This window comes from Alternaria dauci, chromosome 5 (genome assembly GCF_042100115.1).
Source record: "Alternaria dauci strain A2016 chromosome 5, whole genome shotgun sequence".
Classification (NCBI taxonomy): domain Eukaryota; kingdom Fungi; phylum Ascomycota; class Dothideomycetes; order Pleosporales; family Pleosporaceae; genus Alternaria; species Alternaria dauci.
The window spans coordinates 73,896-91,808 of NC_091276.1; the positions used below are offsets into that span (position 1 = coordinate 73,896).

General features: G+C 51.8%; 8 protein-coding genes across 8 annotated transcripts; 3 read left to right on the forward strand and 5 right to left on the reverse strand.

Annotated features, from left to right (window-relative positions):
- The first annotated feature begins 560 nt into the window (after window positions 1-560).
- Window positions 561-2,086, forward strand: ACET3X_005642 (uncharacterized protein). Its single transcript, XM_069451895.1, has one exon. It carries the CDS (start codon window positions 678-680, stop codon window positions 1,710-1,712), a length of 1,035 nt encoding a protein of 344 aa, XP_069306002.1. The 5' UTR covers window positions 561-677; the 3' UTR covers window positions 1,713-2,086.
- A 5,633-nt stretch (window positions 2,087-7,719) lies between these two features.
- Window positions 7,720-9,272, reverse strand: ACET3X_005643 (uncharacterized protein; the record flags this gene model as incomplete). The annotated part of the gene is made up of 2 exons (XM_069451906.1): window positions 7,720-8,796; window positions 8,847-9,272. The coding sequence occupies 2 exons, from the start codon at window positions 9,270-9,272 to the stop codon at window positions 7,720-7,722; spliced, it is 1,503 nt and encodes a 500-aa protein (XP_069306003.1).
- Window positions 9,273-9,702: 430 nt separating this feature from the next.
- Window positions 9,703-12,860, reverse strand: ACET3X_005644 (uncharacterized protein; the record flags this gene model as incomplete). The annotated part of the gene is made up of 6 exons (XM_069451917.1): window positions 9,703-9,712; window positions 10,447-11,123; window positions 11,172-12,305; window positions 12,384-12,451; window positions 12,588-12,722; window positions 12,782-12,860. The coding sequence occupies 6 exons, from the start codon at window positions 12,858-12,860 to the stop codon at window positions 9,703-9,705; spliced, it is 2,103 nt and encodes a 700-aa protein (XP_069306004.1).
- A 176-nt stretch (window positions 12,861-13,036) lies between these two features.
- Window positions 13,037-13,735, reverse strand: ACET3X_005645 (uncharacterized protein). The gene is made up of 3 exons (XM_069451928.1): window positions 13,628-13,735; window positions 13,409-13,523; window positions 13,037-13,288 (listed from the first exon to the last, which is right to left on the reverse strand). Exons 1-3 carry the CDS (start codon window positions 13,657-13,659, stop codon window positions 13,211-13,213), a joined length of 225 nt encoding a protein of 74 aa, XP_069306005.1. The 5' UTR covers window positions 13,660-13,735; the 3' UTR covers window positions 13,037-13,210.
- A 331-nt stretch (window positions 13,736-14,066) lies between these two features.
- ACET3X_005646 (uncharacterized protein) lies at window positions 14,067-14,889 on the reverse strand (the record flags this gene model as incomplete). Its single annotated transcript, XM_069451939.1, has 2 exons — window positions 14,067-14,681; window positions 14,740-14,889. The coding sequence occupies 2 exons, from the start codon at window positions 14,887-14,889 to the stop codon at window positions 14,067-14,069; spliced, it is 765 nt and encodes a 254-aa protein (XP_069306006.1).
- Window positions 14,890-15,249: 360 nt separating this feature from the next.
- ACET3X_005647 (uncharacterized protein) lies at window positions 15,250-15,766 on the forward strand (the record flags this gene model as incomplete). Its single annotated transcript, XM_069451950.1, has 3 exons — window positions 15,250-15,285; window positions 15,364-15,577; window positions 15,633-15,766. 3 exons carry the CDS (start codon window positions 15,250-15,252, stop codon window positions 15,764-15,766), a joined length of 384 nt encoding a protein of 127 aa, XP_069306007.1.
- Window positions 15,767-16,129: 363 nt separating this feature from the next.
- On the reverse strand, window positions 16,130-16,772 carry ACET3X_005648 (uncharacterized protein; the record flags this gene model as incomplete). The annotated part of the gene is made up of 3 exons (XM_069451961.1): window positions 16,130-16,193; window positions 16,246-16,610; window positions 16,677-16,772. The coding sequence occupies 3 exons, from the start codon at window positions 16,770-16,772 to the stop codon at window positions 16,130-16,132; spliced, it is 525 nt and encodes a 174-aa protein (XP_069306008.1).
- Window positions 16,773-17,077: 305 nt separating this feature from the next.
- Window positions 17,078-17,758, forward strand: ACET3X_005649 (uncharacterized protein; the record flags this gene model as incomplete). Its single annotated transcript, XM_069451973.1, has 2 exons — window positions 17,078-17,413; window positions 17,471-17,758. The coding sequence occupies 2 exons, from the start codon at window positions 17,078-17,080 to the stop codon at window positions 17,756-17,758; spliced, it is 624 nt and encodes a 207-aa protein (XP_069306009.1).
- Window positions 17,759-17,913: the final 155 nt, after the last annotated feature.

Sequence of the window (17,913 nt, forward strand, 5' to 3'; positions counted from 1 at the left end):
TGTCAACAATCAAGCCAGCTTGATCGCTATCAAGCTGGCGCATCAAGCTAGCTAAGTAATCAAGCTAATCTTAAGGTTTTTTATTATTAATCAAGCTAATTTTAAGGTTTTTCTTATTAATCAAGCTAATCTTAAGGTTTTTTTTCTAATCAAGCTAATCTTAGCTTTTTTGTAGATCTTTTACCTGATTAGGCTAGCTCACTCCCTGCTTAGGAGGGTAGCTTATATTAAGCTAATTAAGCTAAGCTCATTAACTTTAACTATCAAGCCAATTAAGTTAAGCTAAGTTAGAGGTACCCACCAATTAAGCTAAGCTGGGGCACCTAGCCTGATTAGCTTGATTGTTGACAACTCTGCTAGTAGCGCTGTGGATATATTACTATGATCGGACCGATTCAGAGTGGGATCATTGCGAATCCGCCTTGGTCGGCATTGCGGAATGAGCTGACTGATGCGTATAATTTCGTCCGGGATCAGATCTCTGTCGTTCAGTCTTCAAGATCCTTTGAGCATATACCACAAATTGTTCATGATGCTGGTGACTAAATCAAATCACTACTTAAGGCCACTCATATGTTGAATCGATGTACAATCAAGCTATCAAGAATATTACCTTCCTACTTTACTAGTCTACTGTCGCAAAGAGCCTGAGAATTTTGTTATATTGTTACCTCGAAATGGCTTCCAACCCAAGTTTCAACGATAAAACTAGCGCTCTTGAAGTCGCAAGTCACTACGCATCGCAAGCTCGCAACAAGATTGTGCTGATAACTGGTGTTTCCAAAGGCGGCCTTGGAGAGGGCATCGCCCGCGCTTTCGCTCACGGAGGTGCATCTACCGTTATCGTGACTGGAAGGGACGACACTCGTTTATCCTCAATTGTCAGCGACCTTGCCAGAGACTACCCTTCGGTCAAGATTCGTCCGCATAAACTGAATCTCTCTTCTCTTGAGGCTACTCGTCGCTCCGCAAATGAGCTTCTTAAGGATGACACTGTTCCAAAGATCGACTTCGTGATCGCAAACGCCGGCGGTGTATTTCAGGGTCCCAGGACACTGACGTCGGATGGTTTGGAGCCAAACTTCGCCATCAACCACCTCGGCCACTTCCTCTTCGTCACCACTCTACTCCCCAAGCTCCGTCTTGCGGCCCAAAGCTCGGCTCCCGGAGATACACGTGTAGTCGTGATCAGCAGCGTCGCCGTGAATCTGTCCCCCGTGCGATTTGCAGACTACAATTTTGACGGCACAGCCGTTCCAGATGACGAAGCACCAAATTGGGTTCTTCTCAAGGAAATTCTTGGCATCGAGGAGCACGAAGGCTATGATTCGTGGATTGCATACGGACAAGCCAAGACAGCAAACGCGCTCTTTGCTGTGCATTGGAACACTCTTTTCGCTCGCCAAGGCATCTTTGCTTTCGCACTGCACCCTGGGGCCGTGCAGACTCAAGCAGCAGAGACAATGCTCCGCAGCATGGGTGAGGAGCTAAAGGCAAGATTTTCGATAACATCGGACAAGAATATTGATCAAGGTGCTGCGACCGCATTGGTGGCGGCACTGGATAGTGGGCTGACGCCAGAGAAAGGCGTGTTTCTGGACGACTGCCAAGTCAAGGATGTGCCCGAGTACGCGGTCAGCAAAGCAAAGGCAGAAAGGTTGTGGAAGTTGAGCGAGGATGTTGTCGCAGAGAAGCTTGGAATCGCCTTGTAGCTTCATTAGCGGATGCGTAGAGAACGGCCGATCTCCACGAGTGTGTATAGCCGTCTTTGAGTCTCCTGGTAGAGGTCTCGTATGGCAGTGATCATTGGATGGAAGTCTCAATCCTTGTCTATTGTCGGGTTCAGAGCTCTGTTACCCCACGCCCATAGTATGCAGCTAAAGTAACATACGCCGTAGATCATCGCAGATTTGCGAGTCACCGCTTGTCCGGTCAACGAATCGATCACGTATTCCAGCAGTCCACATCGAAAGTCAAACATGAAACACTTGTTCCTGGGATTGGTTGATTGATTGTGGCTTTACATCTCATTTGATACTAGTACTTGGAGAACCACCGGTAGACCTATGAAGATAGTATCGTAGAGCCCACTTCAGGGACTGTGCAGGCGGTGTACCCGACTTGTAATGATGAAACAAGTACTCTTTATCATTTACAGGCCCCGTAACTGGTTTGGCTGTGGAATTGTGAGCATCTGTAGATCAGGATTGTACAAGAAGACTTACCATCCAGATTTGCAATATGCGTTAGTGGTACCGCAAAAGCCACCAGACGAACAGCATTAGCTGTTAAATAGACTGTTTGCACACGTGTATCTACCTTTAGTAGCTTTGTAATTACTGTTTAGCAGAGCTACGTTAGACGTAAGATATACGCTAGAGAATAATTTTTAACTGTAGAACTGTTAGCATACAACTATCCGCAGATAGAAGGAGACCTGTTACGAACTAGCCTTGAGCATAGTGATTCACTGTGTTACTATAGTTTCTAACGCTGCTGCAGCAATTTCCGAACGTGCTCCCTCCGCACGTAAGACCAGCGCTGCCTCCACATGTACCATCCATTGAGACCTTGCCAGAGGAAGGAAGTCCACCAGACCCACCCGGACTGAAACAGTCACCAAAGTTTGATTGGCATCCTGTTCCACAATGAGAGCTTGTAACGCCACAGTAGCTAATGGAAAAAAAGTCAGTGGGGAAGGAACTTGTGCACAGCTAACAGCAAACGTACCCAGAGTTACTGCAGCAGTTTCCAAACAAGGAACTTCTACATTCGTAAAGTTTTGGCCCACCACAAGTGCCTAGAAAGTTGCAATCGCTCAGTACTCATATGCTTCCTACGTTGGATGCCTTGGTTTCACGTACCATCAGGCGAGATACTCGCATCAGAGCAATCGCCGAAGGCGACCTGGCAATTTGCTGTGCCTAGGAACAAATTTCAACTTGCGGGGACATATCATTGTTTCACTGAGTCTTACAATGTGCTGCGGTAGAGCCACAGAATCCAGAAGAGCTGCAGCAATCACCGAAGCCAGAGTTTTGACACTTGTACTTATTTGTACCACCACCTAATAACATCAGTCAAGAGATACACTTGTGTTCATATTTACTCACAAGTACCATTGGGCGACAGATCAGTGACAGTACAAGCACCAAAGTCGCTTTGACAGCCCGCAGTACATGTAGTAAGTGATTTAGCACGAGCCATTGTTAGAAGAGAAAGAGATACACACAATGTGCGGATGTGGATCCGCAAAAACCAGAAGTGCTACAGCAATCGGCGAGAGGCGAGTCCTTGCAAACATATTTATCTGCACCGCCGCATGAGCCGTCGGGACTAGTTTTCCCCGTACTTAGTTGCAGAGGTGGAGTGACGTGGTTTGTTTTGTTGTAGGACCAAGGATCTCGGAAACTGACTTCACAGCCTCCTGATTAACACAGGTATTCAGTGCAAAAGGCAGTAACGTTTCCACATTCGCCTTAAGCATTACAGCAGTCGCCCCATTTACCTCCACAAAGTTTGTTGTCGTTCTGCTTGCCGCATTTTCCGTTAAGACTATATTGGTCAGGAATCCCCATGCACGCTCCTAAAAAGCAAGTGCCGGCCATACAGTCCCCCCTCAGACTCAGGATTGGCTAGCAGTACACTCTAGTCAGTGCAGATCATCTTGATGCGCACAATATGTTCCTGCATTTCTAAGTTTCCAAATTACAGCATTGTTTGTCAGTGTTGAGGCAAGAAGTGTTTGCATGCGGAGGACCACAAAAGCCATCATCTAATGCGAGCTGCTAGATATCTAATGATGCTTAAGTGAGATTCTCATCAGAATATTGCATACTAACAGCCTCAGACATAGTACTCAGTCTTTACTTTAATATTGTCGCAGGTAGGCTCCACTGTGTGATTGAGTCCGAAAAAGTCATCGACGCTGATACCATACCAGCCCGCGAGTTCCTGACATGTGTAATAGTTCACTGTAGCAGTTGTAGATGCTGTGTACCGGCAAACTACCTGGCCGGTCGTATATGTAGCCTGAGTGGAAGCTGCACAGAGATATATTGTAAAGAACAAAAGGGTGCTGTGAAGACCCATGATCGTCAAGACCTGCTTAGGAAGCGGCCTAACAGTAGAGCATGCAGGCAGGTAAAGAAGCTGCAAAAATTTTCGTTAAGTGGATCTTGTTCAGCATAGTAACTAGAATAACAAACACGAGCTTCTACCAATATCATGCATTTGGATTATACAGTTGGTAAAAAAACTCCTGCAGTTAGACACAACCTCGCGAAGCTGAACAACCTTTCGTCCGGCTATTAAACAACGGAGCATCATCCAGTCTACCGAAAATGCGGTTAAAGTGTGCGTTTCTACGCACTTACGTCTGAAGCTGTGCCGCTACCCCTGATTCATTGGCTGGTCATAATGCCAAGGCTGCGCGTGCGTATCGATTTCTTACCCATCTAAGATGCCAAGACACTGTCCTTGCAACTCAGGCTGCTTGACTACACACAGAAAGACCCTCGCGTGTTGGACGAGCGAACCTACATTAGCGTCCGTCCCTACTCAGGTATCTACCTTATAATTATTGGCTATCAAAGTGCGACCTAACTTCTAGGGCAGCTCCCGGCGGAACAACAGTTTACAAATCCCATACTGGTGAGGCCGAAGTCGTTCCATCACGATGTCAGGTCACGGCTTTGCGCCTGTTTTTATCGGCGTACTACTTGAATGCATCAAACAGGAGATTCTTTTGAAATTGCACTGGAGCATCCTCGGGGCCGTTGACAAAATCCACATGGAAACTGGACTCCTCCATGACGGTTCCGAAGAGCGCCACCCCTTTCTGTCCCACCCGCTAGCCATGGAAGCCCTTACCGTTCCACCGGTGAGCCGCGTTGAAATCTACAGTGCGGACATCAGCGAAGCTATGCACTTTCACCTAGCTTCCGAAGACTATCCATACAAGTCTCATACTATCGAAAACGCCGATGGAACTCCAGTCACTATCAAAGATTTTGTTGTCTCTGTACACAACTACCTAAGCCAACACTGAGACATTCTGATCTATTATCGCAAAACGGTTGGCTTCAATAACAAACCACCGCCACCAGGAGCGGTTATCGACCCCGACTCCCGGCTGTCTTACTATACGCCCAGCGCACACGATTTGTTCTTCAAGCGCGCATCAACCTCTGGATTCTCGAACCCTTGATAGTTAATGTATCCACATTTCTGGAAGGGGAAGTCGGAAAATCTGCCGAGGCGTTGTGGAAGTCTCAGCGAGCGGCTGCAGCTGTGGCGGCTTTGCGTAGAGCAAACGCGTAAGGATCATAACTTTCGAGACAGTACATGTGCACAATCAAGACTCTATTATGTATTTTCCCTGGTAGACTCGGTCGTTGCATAGCTTCTCACGCTGCTTACTTCACATCGCGGATTCTGTCAGCTCGTTCTTTCCCTGGTAGCTTACAGACAACTCGTTGTCGGTGACTCCTGAGTCTGGATCTATCAGAAGTAGTCTGCATGAGTATAAATTATCAAGGCATCTTAACAATCTAGGTAAGTAAACTCTTGCCGTAGCGCAGGGCATGTCTCAGTGTGTGTATGAACCAGGATAGCGCGAAATCGGTTTGAGCGTTGTAGACATTAAGACACCGCGCGTTCACATATGCGACACAGCTGTGCTTTTAGACAGTGAAACGTTTCTAGAGACGTCTCACATAACTAGCACTTTCGATAATTGAGGAAGACAGGCTGTCCAGCGATCTCCGTACCCACGCGCCCATATACTCTTGAGGCTCCGTATTGCAATAGGAACATTGCAAAACTGCGTACGGGCGTAAATCAGTTCCATGCGGTGCACAAGGAAATCTCGTTGAGCCTGATCTGTTGAAGCTGCTCCGGCAACGAAGTACACCCAGACCAGTGCGTGAGCACCACGAGCGTCTGGTAGGATTTGCGATACCATGTCTATGAGCTGCTGAATGCAATGTGCCTGGATCGTGTTATAGAAAGCTGAACTTGTATCTGCGTTCACTGCGGACCGCATGTATATGTCGCATGCGGAGATAAAACATTGCCGTATCAGATCCGCAAGGCATCTATCTTCACTGCTCTCTGAGAGATGTGGGTATGCCAGCCAGTCCATCAGAGACTCAGAAGCTTTCATCGTCGTAAGCAGACCCACTTCCTCGCCGAGCAGTGGTACTCCAAGCAACTCAAACCTATCAGGTGTTAGCAATGATACTGTAGTACTCTAGGTCACGTACATGTGGGTTTGCGCCTGCAAGAAGTTCAATAAGACGGGGTCGGCATCTCGGCCAGGATGACTCTTAGACAAGCTGAGCAACATCGAGATGAGGAAACCATAGTCTGCACTCCCTGTTACTGTCTCTCCCACAAGGAGTACAATCAAAGTAGCCCATGTGAATTTATTAAATACTCTATCCGCGGACTGCTGCAGAGAGGCTTTGCGCAAGCATGAGATGACGGCCGCACGTCCAGCCTCAGCTGCTTTCTGGAGTTCGGGTCGCTGACGACTGAGATGTTGAGCCGCAACAGCAATGACCGCGTGACGGAGTACCCCACTCTCGATTGACATTGGAAGCACTAAAGACCGATAACCATTCGCTTCGTCGTCAAGCACGACCATGACCGGGGCGACGATATCAGAGACTGTGTTGGGGTTAGTAGATGCCTAGGGCTGTGGTGAAGACATCAGAATAGCATACAATACGAGAAGAGCATCCGTAGTGTCGGCGCTACCGGAGCGATCCAAGGAACCACGTCGTGATGCTGGGGGTACGCAGTCACAGCCGAATGATCAGTTCGACAGATATCTTCCACTCCATCTTTGTCCTCCTCATTTGGTTTGGTTTTTTGTAGAGAGAAAAACAATGGACTTGCATAGTGTGCTGATTCCTCTGGGATACCAAGCGTTGGCTTCATCATTCTCTTTGTAGTGACAGCCTCACTTATGCCACATGTCCTCTTCTTTGCTCTTTCTTCGTCTGGCCAACATAGTACTGTTTGGTGACTCGTAGTGGTTGGTAACTCATGCCATCCATCGTGTTCCTCGGTCTTGGGGATCTTGCAATCTTTCAGCCGACCCCTTCTAGCCACTCCTTCAGCAAATCGTATCCTGCCAAGTCCAGAACACTCGATGCCTTTCTTCGCACATTTGAGGCACGATGGCTCGGTTCTGTCGCAGACGATCCGACGGCGTGAGCATTGGAAACAGCCCCGCTCTTTCTTCCCAGTTGCTGCTGCAGGCATCATTACGTATGTCTTGGATCAATCGGTTTGACAATTTCGCGGATTGGCCACAAACGCAGGCCCACAGCTATCGCTTCATCTCATCTGTACTGGTCCAACGCTGGACTGATACGTGTGAGAATTCAATCAAGCTTGCAGAGTCGTCATGTCTGGAACGTGGGCAACTTGGTGGAGAAATGTTTAGGAAAAGAGGAAGGAATACTAAGTGCGGTTGTGCGAATACGTGGGCCGAGGTTGGCTCCGGCGCTAGCGAACACGTGTGTCTAGATCTCATGCTCCTGTAGCACGTGACGCTTATCTTGGTGCAGATGTTCGGGATTGATACGAGTACACAAAGTCTACTGGAGTGCCTCATATAAATGCGAAGAACAGTGAACACGTCTGAGACGTAGGAGAAGCTTCGTCGCGAATTGTTGGAACTCTTCCTTATGCTGCAGAGTCTTTAGACTACCTCTTCTCACAGACTGCTCTTCCCACCTGGTCATGTGACTCTATCAGCTCCCTTCGCACCTCGAACGCAACCCTTGTGCCTTCTTCAATCGCGCCGTCAATAAAACTCCTCCAACCAAGTGCCCAATCCGAGTTGGCAAACAACACATTTCCATGCCTCTCGCGCATATGATCCAGATGTTTCGCAAGGAACCCAGGAGACGAGAAGAACCACGCGCCCTTTGCAAACTCGTCTTTCGACCAGTTGTGAAATACCAGTCTCTCAATCTTCGGTTCGTCCTTTTGTTGCACGAACATGTTCACAACCGCACGCTTAGTTGCGTTGATATCATCTTCGGGGTTAATGTGTTTGTTGCCACCGCCAAAGCAGACAATGTGCGTATTGCCTGCAGGCGTTGTGCCATCGCCAATGGCATACATCAGCTCGTTGTGCGGATACGTGACGCCAGTCCACGAGCGAAGATCCTTGTTCGAAACCTCTGCGTGGACTTTGACACATTGATTGACATGGCCTGTTGCAATAGCTTCCCTTTTCCCAGCACTAAGGGGCGGATCGAAGACCACATCGCACAACACGTTCAAAGGCATCGCTGAGATTAGTCGTGCAGCGCTGTACCTGCGACCATCGCGTGTTGTGACTTCGACTTCAGAACCCGTGTCCTGAATGTTCTTCACCGGACTGTTGAAAGCGTACGCGAGACGCTTCGTCGCGAGTGCTTCCTGGAAGAATTTGATTGCGAAGCTCGACTGTCCGCCCTTGAACTTCCAGGTGATAAGCATGTCTATGCAGCCTGCATAGGTGTAGCCACAGATGGCCCACCAATGCATGAATTCCAGGAAGCTTGTTGTCGCAAGAGTGGCACCACTGCATAGTAGGACGAAGGATTCCACGGCAGCACGCTCCTGTGGCGATAGTGATGGCGCAATCTGGTCGATGCGATCTTGAGCGGAGAGATCGTCGAGTTCCGTCGCTTTAGGAACGTGAAAAATGTCGTAGGGTAGAGGAATTGTGTTTCTTCCATACGCTCCATCAATGTTCGTGAACTTGTTCAACGCTGCGATAAGAAGCGCATCCTTGACTTTGTCAGCACGCGAACTGATACATAGCAATATCTTGAACAGACCTCCTCATCGTGACTCATGGTAGAGCCTCCAGACCCCATGTTCAGTTCGTAGTGATTGACCCCATGTGAGAAGTCAAATGACTTCTCCACGTCGTTCATCATCTGATATCTTACAATCTCTCGCCAGGTATTCGATTGGCCCCAATGCACCCATGTTCCTCCCATTTCAAACGGATAACCGTCGATGTTCGATGACCATGAACGGCCGCCAATCCGATCTCGACCTTCCAGTAGCAACACTTTCAGCCCTTCGGCTGTGGCATTGCGTGCGGCTGTGAGGCCGCAGTACCCAGCACCAACGACAATGACATCGTAGAATGTGTCGTGGTCCGAAAGGTTCGTGGGAGGTGTTATGACGCCGAGGGACGGAACGCCAGCTTTGAGGCCGTCCGCAGGCGTCCATGTGTAACCATCGCGAGAATTCATATTTTGGCAAACAGGAGATTGATGAGGTGGAGGTTGGATGCAGGCGTTGTAAGATTACCGGGGACTATCAATCCCAAATAGCATTTTCTCGTGGTATCCAGTGTCCCACATCGCTTCGATCGTCTCCACGACTCAATGCCGCTATCATGCGCAGTGAACCTTTCATTTCAGGGCAATAAGGTGAGAAGGCGGCACCATATGCAATAGAATGGGTCCAATCTCGGTCCAGGCGAAAAACATGTGAGCCCATCCTACGAACATGGTCACTTGATTGGGCGATTTCCTGGCTTCCAGCTTCGCTGCGCAAGGTTTTCGATTTTGTGGTGTAGCAATCATGTTCGGCGTATCTTGGGCGAACTCATTCGATCTGCGGTGGGGTAGCAACATGAAGCTAATCTGCCTTGGGTTAGCAGTTTCTCCGATTAGCATCCTAATCGGGACTGAACTTGTCAGCACTTCTTCCTTGCTCTCATTGTATGAAGACGGGCCCGCATAATACACTACAAAAAAAAGGCTTTCACCACGTAACAACACGGCATCAGATTTTTGGGCTGAAAGGGGCTTGGTCCTCTGTTGGTGTGGCTGGGACCTTGATAGGTGAGGCTTAACTTTGAAGGATCTGGGGTTGTAGACCAGATTTTGTCACTCGCTGATTGAGAAGTGCTGCAAGAGCGCATGGCATACCTCAAAAGCAAGACTGGTTTCTGATGTTACGAAATCAAGTAACCCAGACAAGGGTCAGAGTAAGACATATGATGTTCAGTTTAACATACTTAACGTCCATGATAACGACTCCAACCCAGAGCAGCCTGGTAGTGGAGAAGATATCGCATCCGAAAGCGACTTCAGATACGAAACCAGTCCTTCCACACAGTTCATAACCCGACGATTACACGGCACCTCCAGACTGCTGGTAAAAACACACACACAACAACGCCCTCACACCCTAACCACCTTCCCCACCACCCACCCCTCCGCATACCTCTTCCCCTCCCCCGCCTCCGGAATCTCAATTTCAATCCCCTTCCCCACATCCCCCCCATTCTCACCCATCACACAATCCCTCACCCCCTTAACCGCCAACCCTAGCCCAACACAACTCGCCACCAACCCCTTAATCTCCTCCGCCCACCTCCCCTCCACCCCTTTCGCCCTCGCCGCCCCAGCCCCCAACCTCTTATACTCCACAAACGCCGCTTTCGCCGCATTAACATGCCCATCCAACTCCGTCCACAGCACCGAGTCCATATTCTGTACATCTTTAACAAAGGCGGCAGGCGGCGGATCTAGCACGGGTCCGTAGGGCAGGCTGTGTGCTTCAAAGTCTTCAAACGGGGGTGCTTCTGGTGGCGAGAGCGCCAGGAACGGTTTCATACGGACTTCGTAGCGGAGTTTGTTTGTGGAAAGGGAGGAGCGGCGGGGCAGCGGGAGTTTGCGGAGGTACAAGGCGATGATGTAGAAGCGTGCTAGGGCGAGGGCTAGCTCAGCTGTGCCTGTTGCTTCTGCGAGGAGGGATTCGAGAAGGGGTGTTGCGTCTTGTACGTCTTGGACATCGGCGAATCGTTTCTCTTTGCGAAAAGAAGAAGAGAGCGCGGAGGAGTGTGCGTCGACTCTCTGCAACAACTCCTTCCTCCGCGTCGCGATCAGCCCAAGGAAAAGATACATACCCGCATACTCATCCCTCAAATAAATATCCTGTTCAAACCCCAACAACACCACCTTCTCCACCATCCACAGCTTCTTATGGTACACCCACGTACTCAGTCCAAACTCCATGACCCGCCGTTCCACCCCGCCACCGAGCTGCGCCGCCGCCGTCGCTATATCCGCATCAATGGATCCAGCATCTGCCTGCAACGCATCCCACGCGGTAATAACATGCGTCAGCATCCTCCTTACCCGACACCGATTCTGGCTCACCGCAACCCACAAATCGAGATACGCCTGGCCCGCGCGCTCGACAAACTCATCAACTAGCATCGCGAACATGAGCCGTGGCGGTTTCGGGAGCAGCGCGTTGCGCGGCGGGGAGAGCGTCCAGTTCATGGGATCGAGCACGGGACTCGCGGTCAACACGAGGCTTTTTACGTCGGCGAGCGGCAAGGACACGGAAGTATCCAGGACGTCCGGGTGGAAGAGTAGTGTAGATAGGTACGAGCGCGCGTACGTCAGCGGCGCCGGAGTGCGCGACGAGAAGTGCCAGAGGAACGCTTGGTATTCCAGCGGGTCGTGGGGCAGGAACGGGAAACGGGTGCTTTCGTGGCAGTCGGTCGCGAGCTGTGTTAGCTTCTCGATTGCGTCTGCGAAGGAGAGATCGACGATGGGTCGTGGCGGGACTGTAGACGCGAGACGGCGTTGCATCTTGGGACTGAATGCTCCGGGCACGAACTTGCCGAGCTGGTGCGTCGTCTTTATCCGGTCAATGTTTTCGAGAACAGGAGGCCAGGAATACGAGATCTGGTCCAGCGCCAGATCCAAATCCAGCGCGCGGAGCAGATACTTTCTCAGTTCCAGACGCGAGACGATGGCGTGCCGGAGCGCGTCGTTGATGTCGACAAGCGCGGGATCAGCGACTGTTTCCATTGCTGCATCGAGTTCTCGCAAGAAAACATCCATCGGCACGCTCACAAACAGCACCCGGTTATACGTATGCGTACAGAAATCTTCTTCTTCAAAGTAGTCTCTCCCCGTTATCTTTGCAATCACAAAGTCACAGCCCTTGATCACCGCGAGACAATATGCTCTGAGCACCTCCAGCAATGGACCCGGCCGTTTTCCATCCGGGACATCACCTCGGAAGAACTGTGCTTGCGAGAGGATCTTGGTCTCGGGCCAGAGCAACTTGTCAATGTAGACAGAAGTGAATAACGTCTGGGAGAGCGGGTATCCCGTGTGCCATGCCATTTCGTAGCAGAGGAGTTGGTCCATGATACCTATTAGCTCCTCGGGGAGGAGGGGGGAAAGTGTGTCGTAGTCGTCTTCTAACGTCTCGCCTGGGAGGAGGAAACCAGAGTCCATTTTTGGGTCCATGATCTAATTCGCATAAATGAGTATATTCCAAGAGGAACAAAGAAAGGAAGGGGGGATAAGAAAATAGTAGCAAGACCATACCTCAATCGCCCCAATGGATTCAAAAAGCGTAAAATATTCATCCTTGACAAGTTGACCGACCTCGAGAGCTGGTAGGAAACAGAGTCTGGTTAGCCACATCAACTTTGACTTCTCAAGGATAGTACCGGTACAACGACATGACGATGCTCGCAGATAGCCCCGCCATGCCCCTCCTCCACCACCACCACCACTCCAAATACATACCATTACACGCCCTCGTAAACTTGTCCGTCACATCATGAATCTTGGGCTGCACGCGTGATTGTCTCAAGGACAAGTTAGCAGAAGTTGGCGGCTGGACAGTAGGCGCAGACTCTTGCGCAGCAGCATGTGAGGGACCTGAGTAAATCATCAACACCCATCATCATCAAGTATCTGTGGACAAGGGAGAGAGTTACCAGCACCATCTACTTCGTAACGCGCATGTGCAGCGGGGCCTGTGCTGTTGTTGTGGCTGTGGATTGCATCTTCGGCCATGGTTGTGGTGTCGTCAGTCGTCGCGGGTTGCCGATGCGGGCAAAGATTTGTTGACAGGGCCGGTAGTGAGTACGTACATGCGCGTTGGATTACAGGCTCACGCAACGAATGTTACATCAAGGTCACGACAAGCGATCCTAGACATATTACAAAGCGCATGAGATTTTGCAGTGAGGCAGAGAGAATGGCGGCTCAATTGTTGGTGTGCATTGGCTTTAACTCCCCGTCCAGCTTGATAGCACAAAACATGCATCCATCAGCTCTCGACTTATCCCCTCCCCACTGCATCATTCATCTCCATAGCCACCTCCAACTACACATGCTCTATCCCTCGCATCGTATCGCATCGTTTACGAGCTCTTAGCCGCTTCAGCCTGGGCCTGGAGCGCCGCAGCATTGAGGTCCTTCATCTCGCCCTGCTTGCCATTCTGTCCATTCCATTAGCCTGTATCCTGCACTAAACACAATCCCTCCCACCATCCTCCTCCATCTTCATCCCCTCCTGCCCCCACCTATACCGTGTCGTATGCAGTGCAAAACTAACTCACCTCCCACTTTGCGAATCGCAATTCGCTCTCGCCTCTGCGCTCAGCAGCAATTCGCTTATCCTCCTTGAGCGAGCGGCGCACGACGCGCGATGCAACGGCGATGTAGCGGTTGTAGCTATTCGATGTCGTCAGTCGGCCTGTCCACAATTTCTTCTCGAGCCCATCTCCAACGTCGCTCTAACAGTGTCTGGAAACGGGCATGCAGGGGCCAATGCGTACGTGAGACCGGCAGCTTTCCACGCGAATGCCATTGTGATGGTAGGTTTTCGTTTGCGGGGGGTTTACGATTCGTTGGGTGTGGACGGGTGGGTGGATGCGGTGGTGAGGTGCAAGTGCCTGAGCTCCCGGCGAGATTTCGCGGATGCCGGGGCGGAGCTCGAGGTCACGTGAACAACGGGTTCGGAGGTAAACTAGCTATTGTCTCTCCAGCATTCAAATAGATGCCAGCATATCCAGACATTTGTTCAAAAAGCTACTCTCCGTTCCCCTTGCATAACGAAACCAATCGTACACATCTCTCTTCGTAGACGTCATCTGAAGTCATGTTCATTATTTTCATAGCCAGACGGCTACATCGTGATCTACATTCCCCATGTGCACAGCTGTCGTAAAGTCCAGCTTGCCCTACACCTTTCCACTCTGTCTGACCACACTCTCTCTACTCTTCCATGGCCTCGCCCCCCTCGGCCTCCTCCCCACCCTCCTTATTCTCAAACGTAGCATCCAACCACTCCGCAATCTCCTGGCCCTCATAATGCACAAAGTCCTCACCAATGCCACCAATCCCCACACTCGTATTATCAACCGTGAGTTCCTTGTCCTGCGACAACGACTCCTTGAGCGCCCTCAACGCATGCTTGACCAGCTCCTCCCTCCCCGCACTCTCAAACGAATCCAGATGGCGCTCGAGATACGTCCGTGCCATCTGGCTGCGCGCACCAATGCCACACGCCACCATCTCCTGTGTCACGCCGCTGGGCTGGAACTCGAACAGGTGCGGGCCCTTTGCGTCGACGCCCGCGATCAGCAGGCCCACGCCGTACGGCCGCCGCCCGTACTGCTGCGTGTTGGTCTGGGCGCGGTCCGCGATGCGCGACGTGATTTCTGAGAGCGGGATGGCGCGGTCGTAGGTGAGGCGCGAGGCGAGCGACTGTTGCTTCATGAAGTTGGAGAGGACGCGGGCGTCGGAGGCGAGGCCGGCGAGGGCGACGCCAAAGTGCGAGTCGATGGGGATGATCTTCTTCTGGTAGGAAGAGAGTTCTTCGGCGTTTCGCTGGGGGAGGGGGGGTTAGATGTTTGTTTGTGTGGGGGCGTGGGTGAGATGTAGGTACCTTGATTGCGGCGAGGACTGCGTGCGTCTTGCTGACGATGCCGACGACGACGGAACCCTGCTTTACGGCCTCTTGTGCGTACTCGACCTGGAAGATGCGGCCCTGTGGTGAGAAGGTGACCGAGTCGTTGTCGTAGTTGTTCCGGAACATGATGGCGGCGGGGTGTGGTCTAAAGCAGCAGAATTCCCTTGGAAGTTTTATTCAATCCCACTGAGATTAGTGGCGAGAAAAAGAGAGAGGGAGAGAGAAAGAGGGAGAGAGAGACGGGTTGTGTGGTAGCGTTGCTTGCTTGTCGTGAGGCAGCGACCTGTTGACGACGATGAGCTCCAGAAGCTCTAATCTTGGCAAAGCGCCCTAGCGCGCGTGCGCCGCAACCTCACCACCACGACGCCTCTACCAGCGAGCCGCAACCATCACCGCACCCTTGCATCCTCGCCGGGCCGAGCATCCACCCAGGCACACGCCGTATCCTTCACGCACACGCACACTTCTGCCCTTTACGACGCCACCATGGCCGGCATCAAGACCATCATCGGCCTGTCCTTTGTACGTCAGCCCGTCGCATCCACGCGCCTCGTCTTCACATCACACTGGGATTGCGCTAACGGCCGTGCCACTACATAGGTCCTCGCCATCGGCTTCCTGCTTGTCATTCTCTCCGCCGCGCTCTTCAAAAACTACCTCACGCTGCTCGTCGTCGCAACCTATGTGATCGCGCCCCTACCCAACTGGCTGTGCGGCCGGGCCGCGAACCGCGATGACTTTATGGAGAGCACCGGGAATGGCGTCGTCGACTTTGGGCGCTTCCTGACGGGCTTCTTTGTCGTCATGGGCATTGGTGAGTGCACGGCAGAGATGTGCGAGGGCAAAGGCGGATTGACTAACATGCGCAGCCCTGCCAACGCTGCTGTGGCATTCGGCTGAGATTGCGGGCGGCGCGGCGGCCATGTCCATTTTTGGTGGCCTGCTGATATACGCGACCATCATCAGCTTCACCCTCTTCTTCCAGGAGCAAGAAGACTTCTGACTAGCCGGCGGAACTCAGGAATGAGGGTCCGCTTACAGTCTTGGCAGGTGCGAGAGGGAGGGATCTGAGAACAAAGCTGGAACCGGAAGGCCGGGGCGGTGCTGCTTCATGTACATGTTGTACCCATGGTTTGAGCGTTTTGTACAAGTATATCGAACATAATGCATAGGACGCGTTACGCTGTCCGTATTGAACATGATCTGAGATCGCTGAACTAGACACAATACAACGCAACATGTTCCATCTCCCGTACTCGTACATAATTAAAGCCAGTCCATCTGTACCCAGATATCCCATCATGACGCGCATCGCATCCTCGTCGCATCATCGTCGCACATCCTAGCTCGTCCATCCGTCCGCAGTCTACAACGCCAGGTTGTACGTATACTCATCCTCCATGTTCTGCGCCACCCAAAGCACAGCAGAACTACAACACGTTAGCACGCACCCAAACCCACACACCACCATCGCACACTCACCTCAACATAACCAACCCGTTCGCAACCACATTCCCCACGCCCAACCACAGCGTCGGCCACGTGTGCCCCACAACCACAAACTTCATCACCATGACCACGACGCTCCCCGCCAGCCCACCCGCCAGCAACGCGAAGCCCAGAAACAGCACGAGCCGCGCCTTCCACGCGACCCCGTTGCCTGAGTACGAGAAGCTATCTGCCGACAGCCGCGACTTGTCGATGCTGTTGATGACGAGCATGCCCAGCGCGCTGCAGATGCCCGGGATCCAGTCGATGAAGGTGATGTGGACGGGCGGGTCGGAGCCGTTCATGGCGGATTTGGACCATACGGATATGTCGATGAGGGTGTAGAAGCCCATTGCGAACTGTGTGTGTGTTAACTAGGCTAGTTCTTGGGAGCATGTTTGGGTGGAGGTGAAGATGCGACGTACCAGCGCTCCGGCAATGTAGACGCCGGCTGTGCGCGTGTTTGCGCTGTTCATCCACGCGGGCTTGGGGAAGCGGAAGAGGCGATTTGAATCGTCCATGTTGAGGTACGGTATACGGATGCGACACGGGTGTGTGTTCTAGCGCCGATGGCGTGTTGTTGTGAGCAAGGCGTTGAGCTTGCGAGGTCCGAGCTATGGCGAGCTGGTGTTGCGGTTGCGGTTGCGCCTGCGAGGAGAGAGCGAGGATCCACATGGTTCGCGCCTGCGCCTACCCTAACTACCCTTGACGTCCGTCGGCATTTAGCAACCTCCGACATAATTTCTCGCAAACCGACTTTCTTTGCACCCAGCTTCTACCTTTTGCGCCAACCTCCACCTTACCTTTTCCAATCTTCTCCCCCAAAATGGCCGCCTCAAAACCCTCGTCCAAGGGTAAATCCAAATCCGGGTCCACCAAATCCGGCGCCAACAAACCAAAAGCGAAATCGTCTTCGAAACCCACCGGCAGCGCGCCCGAAGGAATCTCAAAGCGCAAACAGAAATCCATGTCCCTAGCCAAGCCCGGCGGCGCACAAAAGACAAAGAGTCTGGCGTCGAAAGACGGGAACAAGAAGAAGAAGAGGGTGTATTCGGAAAAGGAGTTGGATATCCCGGCGCTGAATGGCATTATACCGGCGGGCATTGCGAAGCCAAAGGGGGTGAAGAAGGGGAAGAAGTTTGTGGATGATGCGGCGAGTATGGTATGTAACAAAAGTACCTCCACTTGTAGGTCGTCGTGCTAACCTGGATATGTACAGATGGCCATCATGTCCGTTGTCAACGCCGAAAAAGAAGGCCATCTCGAGTCCAAGATTGCAAAAGCGCGGCAGCTGGAAGAGATTCGCGAGGCGAAGCGGAAGGAGGCTGAGAGCAGGAGGTCGGAGAAGGATCAGGCGTTTGAGGAGAGGAAACAGGATCTCAAGAAGAAGAGGAAGAGGCATAGTGAGCCTGGGGCGGGTGGTGGCAAGAGCGACGAGAAGGAGGGGGAGAGGATCAAGGACAAGGATAGGAAGTTCAAGGCGAGGAAGAGGGTCAGCTTTGGATGAGCGGGTGGAGACAGGCGAGGCACGGTCAGGCGTGGCGTGTACGAAGACGATGGGTTGATGTCGAGGAACGCACAGCGTGAGAGCACGTGCAGAAGAATAGCAGCGGAGTGTTTTGTTTCACGCAAAAAGAGTCGGGTCAAGGTGCTGTACAAGAT

Excerpts from the sequence above, each read along its gene's own strand:
- ACET3X_005642 (XM_069451895.1), top strand. The coding sequence starts at position 678 with ATGGCTTCCAACCCAAGTTTCAACGATAAAACTAGCGCTCTTGAAGTC.
- ACET3X_005645 (XM_069451928.1), bottom strand. The coding sequence starts at position 13,659 with ATGGCATTCGCGTGGAAAGCTGCCGGTCTCAC. Across the intron at positions 13,524-13,627 it reads TGGAAAGCTGCCGGTCTCAC|CTACAACCGCTACATCGCCG; the intron begins GTACGCATTGGC and ends GACATCGAATAG. Across the intron at positions 13,289-13,408 it reads TGCGATTCGCAAAGTGGGAG|AATGGCAAGCAGGGCGAGAT; the intron begins GTGAGTTAGTTT and ends TGGAATGGACAG.